Genomic DNA, 19,035 nt, shown 5'->3' on the forward strand with positions numbered 1-19,035 from the left:
TGAATGAGAAACAGACGTTTATTGTAATCATCTGTTGATATTTTGAATTTGTTTATCCAGCAATTATCCTATCCTAACTTGGTGGAGAGAGGAGCCTGTGAACTGCCGCACTCGGGTAACTTGCAATCTGACTGAACAGGCTGTATCACATATCCTTCCTGGTTGGTTTGAATTGGTCCTTTTCCTTTCTCTATTTTTTTTTTCGATTCTTAATAACCTGATGGAGAAAAAAACATGCAGTCTGAGATGCAGTCGACCAGTTATCCCTCCTCTGTTTGCAGTCACTATGGCCTTCTGAAGTGTACACCATCTTCTCATGAAATTATTTTGTTCCCACCCTTCTAATACATTGATCCGTCTTGGATCATATTCCTGAAGTGAATATCTGACCTGAGAAATACACTCTCAGTCTCCACTCTTACAGGGAGAGACAGCAGGCGGTGCACCTGACACTGAGACCTGGGGAACAGCACCAAGTAGTGGCAGGAGATGGGTAGGAAGGTGTGGTGGAAGGTCAGAGGTAGGGGTTTATGTGGACTCAACTGCCCTGGACTACGGTAGGTGCAGGCATGGTGGGACTGGCTAGGGAAATGCATCCTCAAAGTATTTACGGTCTGTCTACTTTAAAAGACATTTGAAAAAGTCAGAATGACTTTTCCAACTCTGAGCAAGCTTTCTGCTTTAAACTTTCAGTGTTACTGAGGAGCTCTTTGTTGGGCTCTGCGTGCACAACAGTATGTGTCTCTGTCTCGAAAAGCCCATGTTCTCTTAACTGTGTATCTAGAATACGTGTTTCCTAAGAGGGAGGTTCCTCAGTTCTGTGAGATGCTCGTGTACTAAATATCGATGTCTTCTATTCCAGTGGCTCCAGCCCAGCTTTCTGATAGAAAACATAAACTATCATCCCCTTGGAGAGTTGACTTTGCTCCATGCAGTTCCCACCTTTATGGTGCTGTGGACTCCAGATGTCAGCTGTAGTTTTTCCCCATTTTTTGACAGCGTGAAGAATGTAAGTCGAAGCTTATCTCCTTCCTCACATTTTTTTGTGTCCTGGTTTTCAGCCACCAATGCTTCCATATTCCCAGTGTTGTCACTTAGCTTTAATATACCTTTCTTCTTTTCTGTTACCTGCAAAAGAAAAACAACACCCAACCTCTGATAATCTAATTAAAGAATGCCACATCAGTCACACATCAGACATGCCAGAAGGATCCAAAAAGAAATACAGTTGATCCTTGACCAACACAGGTTTTACCTGTGTAGATTCATTTATATGGAAATTTTCTTCTGTCTCTGCCACCCCAAGACAGCAAGACCAACCCCTCCCCTTCCTCCTTCCTCCTCAGCCTACTTAACATAAAGTCAATGAGGATGAAGACCTTTATGATGTTCTACTTAATGAATAGTCAATATATTTTCTCTTTTTTATCCTTTTCTTAATAACATTTTTTTCTCTAGCTTACTTGTTAAGAATATAGTACATACTATATGTAACATAAAAATATGTGTTGACTGTTTATGTTATCTGTAAGGCTTCTGATCAAGAATAGGCTATCAGTAATTAAGTTTTTGGGGAGTCAAAAACTATATGCAGATTTTCAGCTGCTAGGGGTCAGCAGCCCTAATCCCTACATTGTTCAAGGGTCAACTTGTAGAAAAAGATTCTGCTTTGAACCTAGCAGGTATGTATCTAATAGATGTTAGCAAGTTCACATAGAGGAGGCAGATGTGTCTTACTTAGAACATGTCTCCTATGTCCATCCTTTTCGTCCCAAACTCCCTTCTTTTCGGAAGAGCCTGGGATGGTGCATGGAAGCAACAACTGCTGGATAGAGAAGATGGAGATTCTCCAGGGCCAGTAGCCAGGTTAATCGGGGGGAAAAAAGACCCTAAGGTTGGAAGAAAGCTGTTTTTTTTTTTTTTTTTTTGAGACGGAGTTTCGCTCTTGTTACACAGGCTGGAGTGCAATGGCGCGATCTCGGCTCACCGCAACCTCCGCCTCCTGGGTTCAGGCAATTCTCCTGCCTCAGCCTCCTGAGTAGCTGGGATTACAGGCACGCACCACCGTGCCCAGCTAATTTTTTGTATTTTTATAGTAGAGACGGGGTTTCACCATGTTGACCAGGATGGTCTCGATCTCTTGACCTCGTGATCTACCCACCTCGGCCTCCCAAAGTGCTGGGATTACAGGCGTGAACCACCGCGCCTGGCCCGAAAGCTGTTTATTTATTTATTTTTTATTTTTTGAGATGGAATTTTGTTCTTTCACCCAGGCTGGAGTGCAGTGGTGTGATTTTGGCTCACTGCAACCTTCATCCCCCGGGTTCAAGCAATTCTTCTGCCTCAGCCTCCCAAGTTAGCCACTGTGCCTGGCTAATTTTTCTATTTTCACTAGAAACAGAGTTTCGTTATATTGGCCAGGCCGATCTCAAGCTCCTAACCTCAGATGATCCACCTGCCTCAGCCTCCCAAAGTGCTAGGATTACAGGGATGAGCCGCCCTGAAGAGAGCTGTTTAAAACAACAAGTCCAAGAGAGACATGAGGTAATGATGCAAGACCCAGTCAGGAGTCTAGTAAGTAATCAAAGACAAGAAATCATTTACAATCAAGCCTAAGAGCAAAAGGGAACAGGATGTTAGTTATTTAGGAGATTGATAGTATTTTAGGTTTAATTTTATGGATGAAATCAATATATATTAGTGGATAGCTGGCCAGATTGAAAGCTGAAAACTGGGATAAAGAACATGACTTTCCTATCCAAGGTCATTTTACACTTGTATTTTCCAAGAGGCCTGGAGAGTCTTCCTATAAATTCCTTCTAAAACTAACCCAGGGCAGCAGAGGTTGTTCTGAGGCTCTGAATGCAGGGTCAGCAGGTTCCCTCTCTATGGTTCTTTAGGTCCTGTCCTAGATCAGAAAACGTCATCCCACAAGGCTATTTCCCTGAGGCTCAGAGTCATAATACTTTAAATTTCTCACTTCTAATAAGTCTCCTCAAGCTGACTCTCTTCTGTTTTCTTCATTTAACCACAGTTCTTTAATCCTGCCTTACATATTGGTTTTCAGGTCGATTAATCTGGTTTATTACTCAACTAAACTTATATCGCATTCACAACAACAGTCACTTAAAGATGATATGTACAAAGTATAAAAATAACACAGATTGGGAGGCTGAGGCGGGCGGATCACCTGAGGTCAGGAGTTCAAGACCAGCCTGACCAACATGGTGAAACCCCGTCTCTTTTAAATAAATAAATAACACAGAGATAAAAATTATGTGAATGAACTAGTTCCTTTTTTCAGAGGCTACTGGGATAAGAATAAGTTGAAACAGGATTGTGACAGATTTTTGATAATAAAAACAATTTTTGAGTTTTTGTATGAATTTTGGCATGTTAACTCTGCAACTCTTTAGAACTTTGTATTTTTTTATCTATATAGGAAGATATTAAACCATTTCTAAAGTTGCTTTAAGATCAGATGAAAACTATGATTACTAATCATTATGAAATTAGATATGAAAACGTACCTTCTGGACTACAAACAACCCATTCACAATTGTTCCAAGGGGCTGAGTTTGAAGCGTGCTGATCTTTGGGGTTTCCCCAGCTTTTCTGATAATGTTCGGTGGGACATTAACCTTTTGGTCAGATTTAGCATCTAACACACGTGAGTCACTAGTCACTTCTAAGAAACCACTGCGCCGATAATATCTTGATATTATAATCATTCTCTTTGGAATGAATTTATCTTTTAGCAGTGTATTAAACACTTTTACAAAGAAGAATTCCTTCTCTGTGGCCACTGTAGCATGAAACATCTCTTCTTGTTTGCCTTCTTGGGTCTCAAAGTTGAAGGGCTTCATTGCTTTCAGTACCATCACTGGCAAACTGTCTTTCTGAAACTCTTCTCGGATAGATTCCTGCTGGACCACCATCTGTTTCTGTTTAGGCTGAAGACAAGAGCAGAAAGGTATCAGCTGTGAGTCTAAAAGGTACTATTAAGAGGACCTTACTTCACAGTGCTAAACCTCAGGAAGCCAGCTGAAGATAGGTAGAATCAAGGGAAGCGTTACAGCGGCGTCAGGAAGAGCTCCGAGGCCTAGAACGACCTGGAAGCAACAGAGAACGCGGACGGAAGATTTCAGCTCCTGTGTTCAGCTAAGACGGTGTAACGGGTTTTGGAGGTAGGATTCCCTGAAACAAAATTTTTGCTTTGCCAATTGCTGTATATAAAGAGCTCATCAGAGCTCTGAAATATTGCTAAGGCATGGGGTAAATCTGATAAATTGGATTCCATCTTCTATCGATTCCATTAGGGCGTAAATGCGTCCTTGTTTCTCCGTCCAAAACGTTCATTTTACTCTGGTATAAAAGTGAGGGAGCTCAGTGACCTGCACAGGGCTCCCCAAATTCCTAGGGAGGCGCTGTACGTAACAAAATGCAGATTGTATTTAATATAAGTTAAGGGGGAGACCTAGGCCAGAGATCTTACCAGTGAGTTAAAGGAGAAATTTAAAAGGAGAATCAATACTACATGTACGGATTTACCCTTAGAAATAATGAATTATAAACTAAGGTTTACATTTAAAAAATACATCTTATTATTTGAAATTATAAAAAAAAGAAATAATTTAAATACCTAAAAAAGAGATTTGGTTAAATAAGATACAGTATAGTCACAAATAGATTGCTATGCAAATATTAAAAATGCTTTAGAGAAATAATATGATAAACTTATAACTGATTCAATAAAGGGAAAGGTCCTAAAAAGATAAAGGATAAGTAAGCAGTTAAAGCACACAAACACACACACTGGAGAGATATTTACCAACATCGATATAGTTTTTTCCTAGATGATACAATATAGGTAATTTTATTCTCTGTGTTTTTTTTATTTTTCTGAATTAACAGAGATAAGATACCTTGTTTGGGGGGAAAATACTACTTTTTAAAAGCAACTTGCCATCTAGAACCAGAGGGAAATATAGGGGAAAACAAACAGGCATAAAAAGCCAAGCGTAGGAGTTTCTGAAGGGAGTCTCTGATGTGACCTGAAGCTTGGGCCAATGGCGCTTGGGCGAGTAAGGGTCCCTAATGGGCAGTACAACTGACTGCATCTGGACCAAGGCAGGGAAAGGTCAGCTTCACTGAGGTCCACTACAGAAGTCCTTCTGTTTGGTTCATGTATCTTTAGTTGGGTCTTCCAGACTAAATAATGCATATTTTCATTACTGATGACAGAATCACACCATTTATACTTGTTTTCCTGAAAAATTGAGATGTTTTTCTGGGCCAAACGCAGAGGAAATGGTTACTCTAGACAAAGGGATGAAGTATATAGTTTCTGTAGCTCATACAGCTATAAAATGAAGTAATACCTGCTTCATAGGAAATGAAATTGCATGCGTGGTTGATTCTGTGCTGGGACTCGGATGTTGCCTGCTGCTCCCTCATTCTCACCAAGAACAAGACTCTCTAGGCCCTACTCTCTCACCTAAATGGGGCCGCCTCACCTTGTCCGTGCAGCTGTATAGAGGACTTGTTTACATTACTTTTAAAAAGCAATTTGTTGTCAAAATCCAAGGGGAAATAGAGGGGAAACAAACAGGCATAGCAGGCAGAGTGTAAGAGTCTCTGAATTGGATCTCTGATGTGACCCGGAACCTGGGCCTGTGCAAACCACAGACTCCCCCAAATCAACGGGAGCCATGAAAGGCATTCTCAGCTCCCGAGCTCCGTGTCAGGCCAAGGTCTCTGCTGCAAATACATTGTTCTCGACATTCTTCCTCTTCTACTCCTTTCACTTCCTCACAGATACTAATTCTGAAAGTGATCTAGAATAGACTTCCTGTAAACAACTGTCTGTCTCAGAGTTTTCTTCTTATAGAATCCAAACCATAAGTGTTAATGTGTCCAGGGCCTGGCAGAGATTAGAAGCTCAACAGGTGTTTAATCTGATAAATCAGAGGTGATTCCTCTTTTTGTGACTCAGATCACTTTTCATTCTGTGGCCTTGCTTCCCTTATTTGCATGCTGTGAGATAAAGGACAGAGAACCATGTGAGAAATGACAGTGATAGTGACTAGAGGACGCTCTTACAAGGACAAAGGCCACTCCACTCGCCTCCTCCTACCTTAATATGAGGAGAGACTTTTGGTGCAGCACGTTGCTTTGTGACATCATTTCTGATGGCTGTAGGTGCAGCGGGACTCATTTCAGCTTGACTTAGTGGCTTTGGTTTTGTTACCGATTTGTATTTCTTATCAACTGATTAAAAAACGAAAGACATGGCCAATAAGCATATAAACATATGAACAGTGCACATTTCCAAATGTCACCAGAAATAAATATTAAAACCATATTAAGATATCTTCAAGAACAGCTAACTTTTCTAAAAAAAAAAATCTTATTTTAAAAATAAAGAAACAACATGACATAGACACCTGTAATCTCAGCACTTTGGGAGGCCAAGGCTGGAGGATAGCTTGAGGCCAGGAGTTTGAGACCAGCTTGGTCAACATAGGGAGACCCCATATTTACAGAAAATGTTTTCAAAATTAGCCAGGTGCAATGGTACATGTCTTTAGTCGCAGCTACCTGGGAGGCTGGGGCATGAGGATAACTTGAGCCCAGGAGTTCAAGGCTGCAGTGAGCCGTGATTGCACCACTGCACTCCAGCTTGGATGACATAGTGAGACCCTGTCTGTCTATTAAAAAAAAAAAAAAAAAAAAAAAAGAAACTATGAAGTAGTAGGCTTAAATTGTATAACACATTGGAAAATGGTTTGGGACACTATTTATTAAAATTCAATATCTACTTACCTTAACATCCAGTAATTCCATTCACAGGTGTACAGTCAAGAGAAACACACAAAAATACACGCATACAAAGATAAGTACATAACGCCTATAATGTGCATAAATATTCATAGCAGCATTATTCACAATGGCCTCAAATGACTAAAATAACAATCAAAAATAGACCAATTCTCTCTATATATATGTATATGTTCATGTGTATATGTAATTATAAGTTAAATGAAACCTCATATAGTAGTGAAAATGAATAAACTGCTGCTATGAAACAAAGGCAGATTTCTAATTATGTCCTACAAGGCTTTGCACTGTCTGTGTCAAGGGGACCGCATCCTGCCCTCTGAAGATTCTCTGTATCCAGCCATACTGGCCTTCTTTCAGTCCTCAGGCAGGTCAACACTTGCTCATGGGGATTTTCACACAGTGTTCCCTCTGACTGAAGGTACCTTTAACTGCTATGGATTTTTCAGAGCTTAGCTCAAGGGTCACTTCCCTGTGGAACCTGCTTTTGACCAACACCAACTCTAACTCCTGGCTATGTTAATGCTTCTTTGACGCGAGCTGCTAAAGGACCATCTTCCTTTCCATCAGAGCGTTTTTCTCAGTTCATTACATGCATTAATTTGCCTTGTAAGAAAAATGTCTACCTTCCCTTTAGAGTATAAGCTGTACAAAATCTGGATTTGTTTTTAACTCCTTGTTTTCTCATAAGGACCTAAAAGAATTCCTTGCACCTATTAGCAATTCAATAGATGTTTACTGAATGGATGAAGAAATGTACGGATGGGTGGCATGTTGCCTCCTCACCAATGCCTACAAAATGCAGTTGTATAATCTGGCTGGGCTCCTCCAGGTCTATGGTGAGGTTATATGTTATTTTGAAAAGCCAATTCCTAGTCGTGATTTTTAAATAGATCATGTAATAAGATGGCCATGTTTGGTGACTTAAGGCACTCTCAGGCAGAAGAGGGACTGAAGAATTCTCAGATGTCATTTCTGATAGAATTTGAGCAATTCTGGGCTGAAATAACAAGGCAATCACTTTGTAGTAAAAAGAGAAACGATTTAATTATTAGAGCTAAGAGTCGAATGAACTGTCTTATGAGGTAGTAGGTACTCTGTCATTACCTTTCAAAGAGCAGAAAGTGGTTGACTGACTGGGATTTTGTAGCAGGATCTCTGCTCTAGAAAGAAGTTAAACTAACCTTCCAATGGTAAGTTAGTTCCATGAAACTGGTTTCAGAAAGGTATGCAGATAAAGTCTGCCTTCTCTGTTGACAGCATACGAGAGAAAACAGTCACGGGAGGTCAAGGGACTCCACCTACCTTTCTGCCACATCACATCAGCCATATTTCACCTCACGCACAGTGGTATCAAAGCAATATTTGTGAATAAGCTTGTCTGCCCACTATAAATCTCTCATTTGCCTTAATAATCAGGGTACACATTGTTATTTATTATTTCATTTATCATTTTGAGCATTTTATTTTAATCTTACAGGACTTTTGTAGACTTTGATCATATTTTCTCTTAGCTTCCTTTCTCTAGGCTTAAGTGTCCTTATATTTTCTCATTTTGCTTCCTACAAAAGCTTCTCTTGTCTACTGATTATTGCCTCTGTCTTCATTAAAGATTCTCCAGGTATCTTCTACCTTCTATGAGGTGAGGTCGTGAGTAGAATAGCGTATAGCACTCTACATGCAGACATGCAATGGCTATGGAGACGGATCATTTAACCAAGAATAAAAGATTAACTGTTCAAAAAACAAAACAAAAATTGTTTTCATATAATAATAGAAGTAGCATAGACACACAAAAATTTCCTACATTTAAAGGAGGCCTAAGCATGCCTGTGGATGGAATTTTAGCTATGACAGAACTTAATTGCCTTCTTGTAAAGCATACAAGAAGCATACTTTGTGTTTTGTGGTTGGTTGAGACAGGGTCTCACTGTTGTTGCCCAGGCAGGAGTGCAGAGGCATGATCTCGGCTCACTGCAACCTCCGCCTCCCAGGTTCAAGTGATTCTCCTGCCTCAGCCACCCGAGTAGCTGGGATTACAGGCACCTGCCACCACTCCTGGCTAAGTTTTGTATTTTTATTAGAGATGAAGTTTCACCATGTTGGCCAGACTGGTCTTGAACTCCTGACCTCAAGTGATCTGCCCACCTCAGCCTCCCAAACTGCTGGGATTACAGGCGTGAGCCACTTGCGCCTGTCCAAAAAGCATACTTTGAATCCTGCAACTGTTACATGTGGAGACTCTCGTTTGGGAGAGTCCTTGGATGACCTACACCTGAGTTTCCAAGCTAGTCCCAAACTGGATCTTTTTTATCTAATCAGAATAACAAAATCCCAGAATTATTAGAACCACAAAATGGGAAGAAGATTTTAGAAGGTGAAACTTTGTGCTATCCTGGTCAAAGAGAAGAATTAATTCTTGATTTAATGCCAAAATAAAAGATATTTCTAAATTTCTCAGCCTATGTTTGCCAATGTGCCTAGATTCCTGTCTCATCCCAGACGAGAAAAAGAGCAGTTGGTTACTTCAAAATAACATGTGTAGTTACTGCCATCTAGGGGCCATGTCTAAGAACTACACCTTCTAACTTCATATAGCCTGGGAAAATCCAATGTGTAACAAACAGTCCTTTCTCTTCAGTGCCTTAGATACTACCTAACAGTCTATATCTGTATAGAATTATGAACGTACGTAGTATCACTTACATGGCTTCATTTAGCCTTCCTATAAGTCATGTTTGAGAAGTGATGTCATCCGTGTCATACACTCACAAATGCCATTAAAAGCTGTTGTAATTTTTGCTGTTACAGTTGTACTTTTTTTTTTTTTTTTTTTTTTCTTAGACGGAGTTTCGCTCTTGTTACCCAGGCTGGAGTGCAATGGCGCGATCTCGGCTCACCACAACCTCCGCCTCCTGGGTTCAAGCCATTCTCCTGCCTCAGCCTCCCGAGTAGCTGGGACTACAGGCACGTGCCACCATGCCCAGCTAATTTTTGTATTTTTAGTAGAGAGGGGATTTCACCATGTTGGCCAGGATGGTCTCGACCTCTTGACCTTGTGATCCACCTGCCTCGGCCTCCCAAAGTGCTGGGATTACAGGCGTGAGCCACCGCGCCCGGCCTACAGTTGTACTTTGCATCCGAAAACTGTGGCATTTGCGAGAGTCCTTGGATGATATGCTCCTTTGTTAGCTCTCTTTTGTTCTTCGGACATAAAGCTGGGACATATCAATTTTCTTAGGAAACAAAATCCGAAATTTAAACAAGATTTAAACTAAATGTAGATGGAGACGATAAGTGATTTATTGAATAATGTAAAAAACCTTTGTGTTGTGGGTAATTTATAGAGAGAGAATCCCCTAATAGAAGGAGGAGATTGTCCCCTGAAGAAGGATATTCTGGGACCTCAGAAAGCTGGGGACAGGAGAGGAATAGACAGACTGTGTGAAGGAGAAAAGGTGTGCAATATCCCGGTTTATGCTTTTCCAATGCAATAATTTATTTATATTTTCAAGACTTCAGTAAACTGTGAGCGCATTATATACTGTGTAAATGGAGTCGGGGGATGTTAACTTTGAAATCCTACATCCAAGTTCACTACAATTGAACTGGAGACAAAGATGGACAAAGAGAAAGGATGATAAATGGAAGTGATAACCCTAAGCGCTGGAACAAGAGATGCCAACAGAAGATGGAATGGATTTGTGGAATTTGTAACAAACACTTCCTAGAAGTGATTCTCAGTAGAAGGAGGCAAAGAGACAAGTGCACTAAGTTAGCAAACAAATTCCGACAAATGCACACTGGGGGCCGTATCCCAGGGATGCATAAAAGGAAAGGCCTAGGCTTGGCAAAGAAAGGGACTGGGCAGTGCAGGGCTCCCACTTTACCTTTCTCCTTCTCTTCCTGAAGACGTTTTGCCAAAAGCATGTAATTCAACTTCTGAAAAATATGAATGGTCTTCGTCACTGCAGACACCACACCAGCATTCTGAATCATCAAGTTAGCTAGTTGTGGTCTATTTGCAGTATGTAGTTTGCCTGTAGCAATATTAAACTCATCTGGAAGAAAGAACTTAAACCTATCCAGTTCTTCATCGGTGATGTTCTCCAGGCCCGTTAGCAGGAGTATCTCCTTATATTTACTCTCCATCTAAGAACTTCAGGATCTGCCTGTAAGGAGTCCAAAACATAGATTATACCACCAAAATTGATTCTACATTCAGAATAAAGCAAGGTGAGCTGTTACTATTTTTTAAAGAAAAATAAACAAAACGTTTACAGTAGTAAAAGAGGTTTGAGTGGAACATAGGTAAGAACTTCTTAAGCAAGGTAGTCACTATTCCCCGGAAAGACATTTTTAGAAAGTATACAACACCTCTGGAATTCTTAGAAAACAGGATATATCAGCTGGGCACAGTAGCTTATGCCTGTAACCCCAGAACTTTGAGAGGCCGAGGTGGGCGGATCACCTGAGGTCAGGAGTTTGAGACCAGCCTGGCCAATATGGCAAAACCCCATCTCTATTAAAAATACAAAAATTAGCCAGGCGTGGTGGAGGATGTCTGTAATCCCAACTACTCTGGAGGCTGAGGCAGGAGAATCGCTTGAACCCAGGAGGCGGAGGTTGTTGTGAGCCAAGATTGCACCATTGCACTCCAGCTTGGGCAACAAGAGTGAAACTCCATCTCAAAAAAAAAAAAAACCAAAAACAACAAAAAAGAAAACAGAATACATTTTCCTGTTGTTTTAAAAATAGATTTATCGAGGCATAACTGACATACAACACAGTGCATATATTGGAGGTATACACTTTGATAAATGTTGGCATATACATATACCTGATAAAGTGCAGTTAACCAATTTTTTCTTTCATGGATCGTGCTTTCAGTGTCATATTTAAGAAATCTTTTCCAATGTCAAGATTAGAAGATTTTACATTCTCTAAAAATTTTATGGTTTAATAATTTTACATTTGGGTATATGTACTGTTTTGAGTTATTTTGTATATGTAGTGAGGGATGATTCAAAGTTCATTTATTTTTCATATGAATATAAATTTTCCCAGAACCATATGTTAAAAAGACTGTTCTTTCTTTCTTTCTTTCTTTCTTTTCTTTCTTTCTTTCTTTCTTTCTTTCTTTCTTTCTTTCTTTCTTTCTTTCTTTCTTTCTTTCTTTCTTTCTTTCTTTCTTTCTTTCTTTCTTTCTTTCTTCTTTCTTTCTTTCTTTCTTTCCTTTTTTTTTGAGACGGAGTTTTGCTCTTGTTACACAGGCTGGAGTGCAATGGCACGATCTCGGCTCACCGCAAACTCTGCCTCCTGGGTTCAGGCAATTCTCCTGCCTCAGCCTCCTGAGTAGCTGGGACTACAGGCACGTGCCACCATGCCCAGCTAATTTTTTGTATTTTTAGTAGAGACGGGGTTTCACCATGTTGACCAGGATGGTCTCGATTTCTTGACCTCGTCATCCACCCGCCTCGGCCTCCCAAAGTGCTGGGATTACAGGCATGAGCCACCGCGCCCGGCGACTGTTCTTTCTTTAAAGACTTTTTTTTTCCTATCTTTGTAAAAATCAGTTGTCCAAATATGAGTGGGTCTATTTCTGGATTCTTTATTCTGTCCATTGATCTATTTTTATATCTTGTTGCCAGAATCACGTTGTAGTATATGATTGTTTATGTATAGTATCCAAAATAATAAAACATTGTAAATAATGATTCAACAATGTTTTTAACTATAAGGTTAATATGCAGAAATACATTCCTTTATTCTAGCACCACTCCAAGAGAGAAAAATATCACATAAAAAAGTAATTTCCAATAGCAACAAAACTACAAAGCACATAGAACATCTAATACAATATATTTAAGGGTTTTAAAGGGAACCTTATAAAACGTTACCGAGAGATTCAAAAGACCTAATTAAGTGGGTATATGTGTGATATTTTAAATGGGAAGATTTGATAAAATGACGACAGCAATATTGTCAAATTAATCTACAAACTCCCATGCAAAATCTCAAAGGGATTTTCATAGAAGTTACCAGGATGATCACAAAACCTAAATGAAAAAATAAAGACAAAAACGTGCAAAATAAGTTAAATATGTTTTTTAGGATGTACTATCCCTACCTACTACTAGATATCAATACATACTACAAATGTATGATAATTAAATCAGTATGGTAGTGGCACAGAGAAAAATCAACTAATAGAGTGTGGAAATAGAACTACATGTAAATTAAAACATGGTATATAATTAAAGTGGCATTAAAAATCACAAGGAAAGAATGGACAACTATAAAAAGTTCAGGCAAATGACAATATATGGGGAATGATATGCTGAGCCTTTATCTTACATCATACACAAAATATATATCTGGCTGGATTAATTATCTAAATAGACTAGTAATGGTATTGAATAAAACACAGAATTTCTCCATACATTGAAGTAGAAGGAGGTTTCTTTTATTTTTTTTTCTTATACTTTGCATGCAGGTTTGTTACATAGTTATACACGTGCCGTGATAGTCTGCTATACCCCATCAACCCATCGTCTACATTAGGTATTTCTCCTAATGCTCTCCCTCCCCTAGCTCCCCACCCCCTGACAGACCCCAGTGTGTGATGTTGCCCTCCCTGTGTCCATGTGTTCTCATTGTTCAGCTCCCACTTATGAGTGAGAACATGCAGTGTTTGGTTTTCTGTTGTTGTGTCAGTTTGCTGAGAATGATGGTTTCCAGCTCCATCCATGCCCTGCAGTACATGAACTCATTCTTTTTTTATGGCTGCATAGTATTCCATGGTGTATATGTGCAGCATTTTCTTTATCCAGTCTATCATTAATGGGCATTTGGGTTGGTTCCAAGTCTTTGCTATTGTGAATAGTGCTGCAATAAATATACATGTGCATGTATCTTTATAGGAGAATGATTTATAAACCTTTGAGTATATACCCAGTAATGGGATTGCTGGGTCAAATGGTATTTCTGGTTCTGGATCCTTGAGGAATCGCCACACTGTGTTCCACAAGGGTTGAACTAGTTTACATTCCCACCAAAGGTGTAAAAGCATTCCTATTTCTCCACATCCTCTCCAGCATCTGTTGTTTCCTGACTTTTTAATGATCGCCATTGTAACTGGCATGAGCTGTTATCTCATTGTGGTTTTGACTTGCATTTCTCTAATGACCAGAGATGATGAGCTTTTTCTCATGTTTGTTAGCTGCATAAATGTCTTCTTTTGAGAAGTGTATGTTCATATCCTTCACCCACTCATTGATGGGGTTGTTTTTAAATAAGACATAAAAAGGACAAGCAGAATCTAAAAAAAACTTCGTCAAATTTGATTGCATGCATATTCTCAATTTCTTTGTAGGAAACATACATATGTGTGCACACCGCCCCCCCCCCCCACACCCAAACAAAATGGTGGAAGAAATAAGCCAAAGAACAAAAGAAGATGTTTATGAGCCAAAAATAACTGATTGTGAATTTTAGGGAAGTTGAATACTCTCATCAGTAGAGTCAATGTTAATAAATTCCAAACGATCACTGTTGATGGCCTTATAATGTTTTTTCCTGTATGCTGGTAAGGGCTGGAGAAACTCTACTTATACATGTAGAGTTCATGAGTGAAAATTAAAACTATTATCAGGACCATTTTCAAAATAAGGAATACATTTAAAAAATGTGTAATAATAATGCCATCCAAATGCCCTCACTCTACTGATGAAAGCAAGGAAGGACACTGCCTTTGTTGAATATCTAATGTGATGATCAACTTGGCATGATTCCTATTTTCCTACTTGTCCATAAGAAACTAACCTTCCTATAACCCTCTTATGTAATAACAATCACATTTTAATCACATTTTATATAAGATTGACTCAGCTTTTTCTCTGAAGTTATGTTGTCTTATAAATGAAAAACTTGCATTTTACTTCATAATATCTGTTAACTTAAAAAATGCTTGTATTTGTTATAGGGTAAAATGTACTTATTTCCTTTTCAATTTTTATTTTAGGTTAGATGCAGGTTTCTTATATAGGTAAACTCATGTCACAGGGGTTTGGTGTACAGATTACTCACCCAGGTAATAGGCACAGAACCCAACAGGTATTTTTGTCTAATCCTCTCCCTCCTCCCACCCTCTACTTCCAAGTAGGTACCAGTGTGTGCTGTTCCCCTTATTGTGTCCGTGAGTTCTTGTTATTTAGCTCCCACTTATTGAGAACAAAATTGGTATTTGGTTTTCTGATCTTTGTTAGTTTGCTAAGGATAATGGTCTCCAGCTGTATCCATGTCGCTGCAAAGGACATGATCTTGCCTTTTTATGGCTGCACAGTATTCCAAGGTGTATATGTGCCACACTTCCTTTATCTAGTCTACCATTGATGGGCATTTAGGTTAATTTCATGTCTTTGCTATTGTAAATACTGCTGCAATGAACATATGCATGTATGTGTCCTTATGGCAGAGTGAGTTATATTTCTTTGGGTATGTATCCAATAATGAGATTGCTGGGTCGAATGGTAATTCTGCTTTTAGTTCTTTGAGGAATCACCACACTGCCTTCTATAATGGCTGCACTAATTTACACTCCCACCAGCAGGGTATAAGTGTTCCCTTTTCACCCAACCTTGCTAGCCTCTGGTATTTTTTAATAATAGCCATTTGACAGGCATGAGATGATATAATATCTCACTGTGATTTTAATTTGCATTTCTCTAATGATTAGTGATGTTGAACATTTTTTCAAATGCTTGTTGGCTGCATGTATGTCTTCTTTTTAAAAGTGTTCACATTCTTTGCTCATTTTTTAATGGGGCTGTTTTTTGCTTATAAATTTGTTTAACTTCCTTAGGATTCTGGATATTAGACTTTTGTCAGAAGCATGGTTTGCAAATATTTTCTCCCATTCTGTAGGTTGTCTGTTAATAGTTATTACTCTGTTAATAGTTTTTAATATTTAAAAATAATAATTAAATATTACTCTGTTAATAGTTTCTATTTCTGTGCAGAAGCTCTTAAGTTTAATTACATCCCATTTGCCAATTTTTGTTTTTGTTGCAATTGCTTTTGGTGTCATCATAAAATCTTGGCCAGTTTCTATGTGCAGAATGGTATTGCCTAGGTTATCTCCCAATATTTTTATAGTTTTGGGTTTTACATTTAAGTCTTTGATTCATCTTGAGTTGATTTTTGTATATGGTGTATGGCAAGGGTCTAGTTTCAACCTTCTGCATATGGCTAGTCAGTTATCTCAGCACCATTTATTGAATAGGGAGTCCTTTCTTCATTGTTCGCTTTTGTCAAAGATCAGATGGTTGTAGATGTGCAGCCTTATTTCTGGGCTTTCTAATCTGTTCCACTGATTGTTATAGGGTGAAATTTATATACAAAGAAAATAAATGCAGATCTATCTGGTGGCTTCATGATCCCAGGGGTGCACACACTGTAGTTTGAGAAGCATATACCATACATAATAGCTAGCCACTGGATATGGCCTTAGAGTTTACAAAGTGCTTTCATCTGGAACCTTGAAGGGAGTATATAATTATCTCTGAATAGGGATAATTCCTACCCCCAGGTGTAAGTACCCAGCATGCTGTCAGTAACACACACTGATTTCCATTTATTATCATCTCCCAATTATTACACGTTAAATTAAGCATTTGTGGTGGATGACTTACCTGAGGCTATACAGCTAGTGAAAGGCAATACAGAGGCCCGAACTCAAGTCTTCTGAATACAGGCTCTCTGTTCTTTTGCTAACTGCCTTCTTATCATTCAGAGTGTGGAATGATTCCGTTTTTTTTTTTTTTTAAAGATTGATGTTATTTGCTGTGATTTGGAAGGTACATCCCTCAAAATATCTAACCCTGTTATAATTCCAATATCAGCAATTTTTGCCTAAATCATTTGTCACCCTTAACCCAGAATACCTGCAAAACTTGCTCCTTTATAGATTTTGGGTCAATTGTCCCCTTTTAAGCTCAACCTTCCCCAGGCACAAATAGCAGATGACCCATTACTCTCTATTACCATAAGCTATTTTATTTTGTTCATAACACTTCTCTACTTAACGCTGCATTATGTGCAATGTTGCTGTTTGTTTATTTTTTTAACTGTCAGTCTCTATTGGAATGGAAATGCCTTATGGGCAAGGGCTTTGTTTTCACTGCTGCACTGCTACCTCCTAAAATACTATCTGGCACATAAAAGATATTCAATAAACATCTGTTGAATAAATATTCATTGAATCAACTCTCTAGACTTTCCTCTTTAAAAATTTAGCCCTCGGGAATCTCCACTTTCTAGGCACTATTGAATCCATTTGGTTTGATTAATCAAGGGCTGAAACTGCTTAAGTGGGAGAAGAATAAATCTCTTCACCCTATACTCTCTAGCAGAGATTTCTAAGCCTGGAAAAATATAAATTAAACCTAGAACAAAGCATTGTGGACAAGTAACAACTCTACTTATAAAATAATTTCAGAAGAGAAAAAGGTGGAGAAGGTTTCTTAACATCCAAGAGCTTTATGTCAAAATGCATTCAGGAAAGGAACTTAGAAAGTTCTACCCCTGGAGGAAATAATCCAACTTTCCCTGGTTCCATTGCATCAACTGACCTAATTTCTATCAAAGTAATTGAGTTTGTGTGAACTTCCAAAGTAAGCTGATTCCAAATCAATCATGAAGTTCATTTTAATGTGTTTCTGCTATTAGTTACTTTTTTTAACCATATTTTAATTGATAAATATAGTATTTAGGCTATGGTTATATTTTTATCCTGGCTACCTCACTATATCCTACAATTACAAAATCACACAACACTTAAATTGCTACCGTAAAACTAAGAAGCAATAACCTGCCATATTCCGAACCCCTGGAGGAATCAGAGCTTTGTTCCTAAAGTCATCCCTTCTCTGCTTTGCCAGTTGTGACCTCAAAACTAGAATCAGTAGGTGAAATGATTTCATTAATTTTTGACTGTATAAGCCTGGGGAGCAGTCAGCATTTGCCATTAGCTAGGAACAAACAAGGTCAAGGTAGTAAGCATTTCTACCTTCTGCTTTTGTCAATGTTCATTATTCCTTATTTTTATTTTACCTTTGATACCCATAAGCAGTAATCTTAAAGATGTGAAGAATATAGGAACACATATTTGAGTGCATAGGAGTTTCTTCCCACAGACCAAAGATTCTCAAACTTCAAATCTGGTAAGAAAGAGAATTCTGAATTCAAACACCACCTCATCGTCACCTATAAAATATCTTCCTCTCTTCAACGTCAACATGTCAAGCAAGAAATACTAAGAAATTTAAATTTATTTTGATCTTATTGCTGAGTACATCTGTGTAAATTATAGATCATATTAATATGAGGTAATGAGGAACTGTGTTAAAGGAACTTTCCGGGGTCAGCTGGGGCCGTTGTTTCGAGTGCGAGAATTCTCCGGTTTTCCTGCCTCTGGCACGCTAGGGCCCTTTGTTTCTGCTTTCCCGCCTCTGGCAGGCCAGGTGGAGGCTTTCCTGCCTCATAGGGCCCTTTGTTTCTAATTTCCTGCCTCTGGCTCTTGGAGGTGGGGGCTCTATGACTCAGGGTTATAAAACAATAGCCAATCCAGTAACAGAGTCAAAGATCAATCAATCCAGAGGAAGTTTGAAAGAACCCCTCTCATTGGATGAGAACATGAATGGGGCGGGAATAGCTCAGGGGTAAAAAAACCCTAGCCGCCCCAGCCTGGCTGGAATCCTCTCCATCCCCTCCCACAAAAGCGTGGGAGCCATCCTTTCATTCTGCCTAATAAACTGCACTTCTGCACACTCTTTGGGTCCACGATTTCTATTTAAGCTGTAAAACTCACTGCACAGCCAAGGAGTCCCATTGCCCTGTTCTTGGGGTTAGGAGGGCCAAGTGCCTAAGTCCCAACTGCAACTACTTCACTTCTGTCGTGGCCTAGTGGTTAGGACTCGTGGTTCTCACCCAGGCGGCATGGGGTTCGACTCCCAGTGTGGGAACCAGGGAATTGGCTGCAGTTACCCTGGTTACAGTAAGAACCTCCAAAACTAGTTTAGGATAAGGACTTCAGTGTTTGTAGCAGTAGTGAGTCTCATCTCCAATTTTGGAGTGAAATAATGTCGGGAAATTCACAAGGTAAAAAGAATCCTTGAAGTAAAGTGGAATAAAGAA

At 39.1% G+C, this 19,035-nt stretch overlaps 1 protein-coding gene across 3 annotated transcripts in view; it reads right to left on the reverse strand.

Annotated features, from left to right (window-relative positions):
- AIM2 (absent in melanoma 2) overlaps positions 1-19,035 on the reverse strand; it is a 177,432-nt gene continuing 158,397 nt past the window's right edge. For all 3 annotated transcript variants that reach the window (XM_021667356.2, XM_012449730.2, XM_064370651.1), the window contains exons 2-6: positions 10,731-11,012; positions 6,137-6,270; positions 3,531-3,953; positions 943-1,128; positions 1-217 (exon numbers count right to left, since the gene is read on the reverse strand). In XM_021667356.2, coding sequence (XP_021523031.2) covers positions 191-217; positions 943-1,128; positions 3,531-3,953; positions 6,137-6,270; positions 10,731-10,992 — 1,032 coding nt within the window. In that variant the 5' untranslated portion in view covers positions 10,993-11,012 and the 3' untranslated portion in view covers positions 1-190. The remainder of the gene's footprint in view (positions 218-942; positions 1,129-3,530; positions 3,954-6,136; positions 6,271-10,730; positions 11,013-19,035) is intronic.

This window comes from Aotus nancymaae, unplaced genomic scaffold (assembly GCF_030222135.1).
Source record: "Aotus nancymaae isolate 86718 unplaced genomic scaffold, 86718_ANA_hifiasm-v0.15.2.pri h1tg000108l, whole genome shotgun sequence".
NCBI lineage: Eukaryota > Metazoa > Chordata > Mammalia > Primates > Aotidae > Aotus > Aotus nancymaae.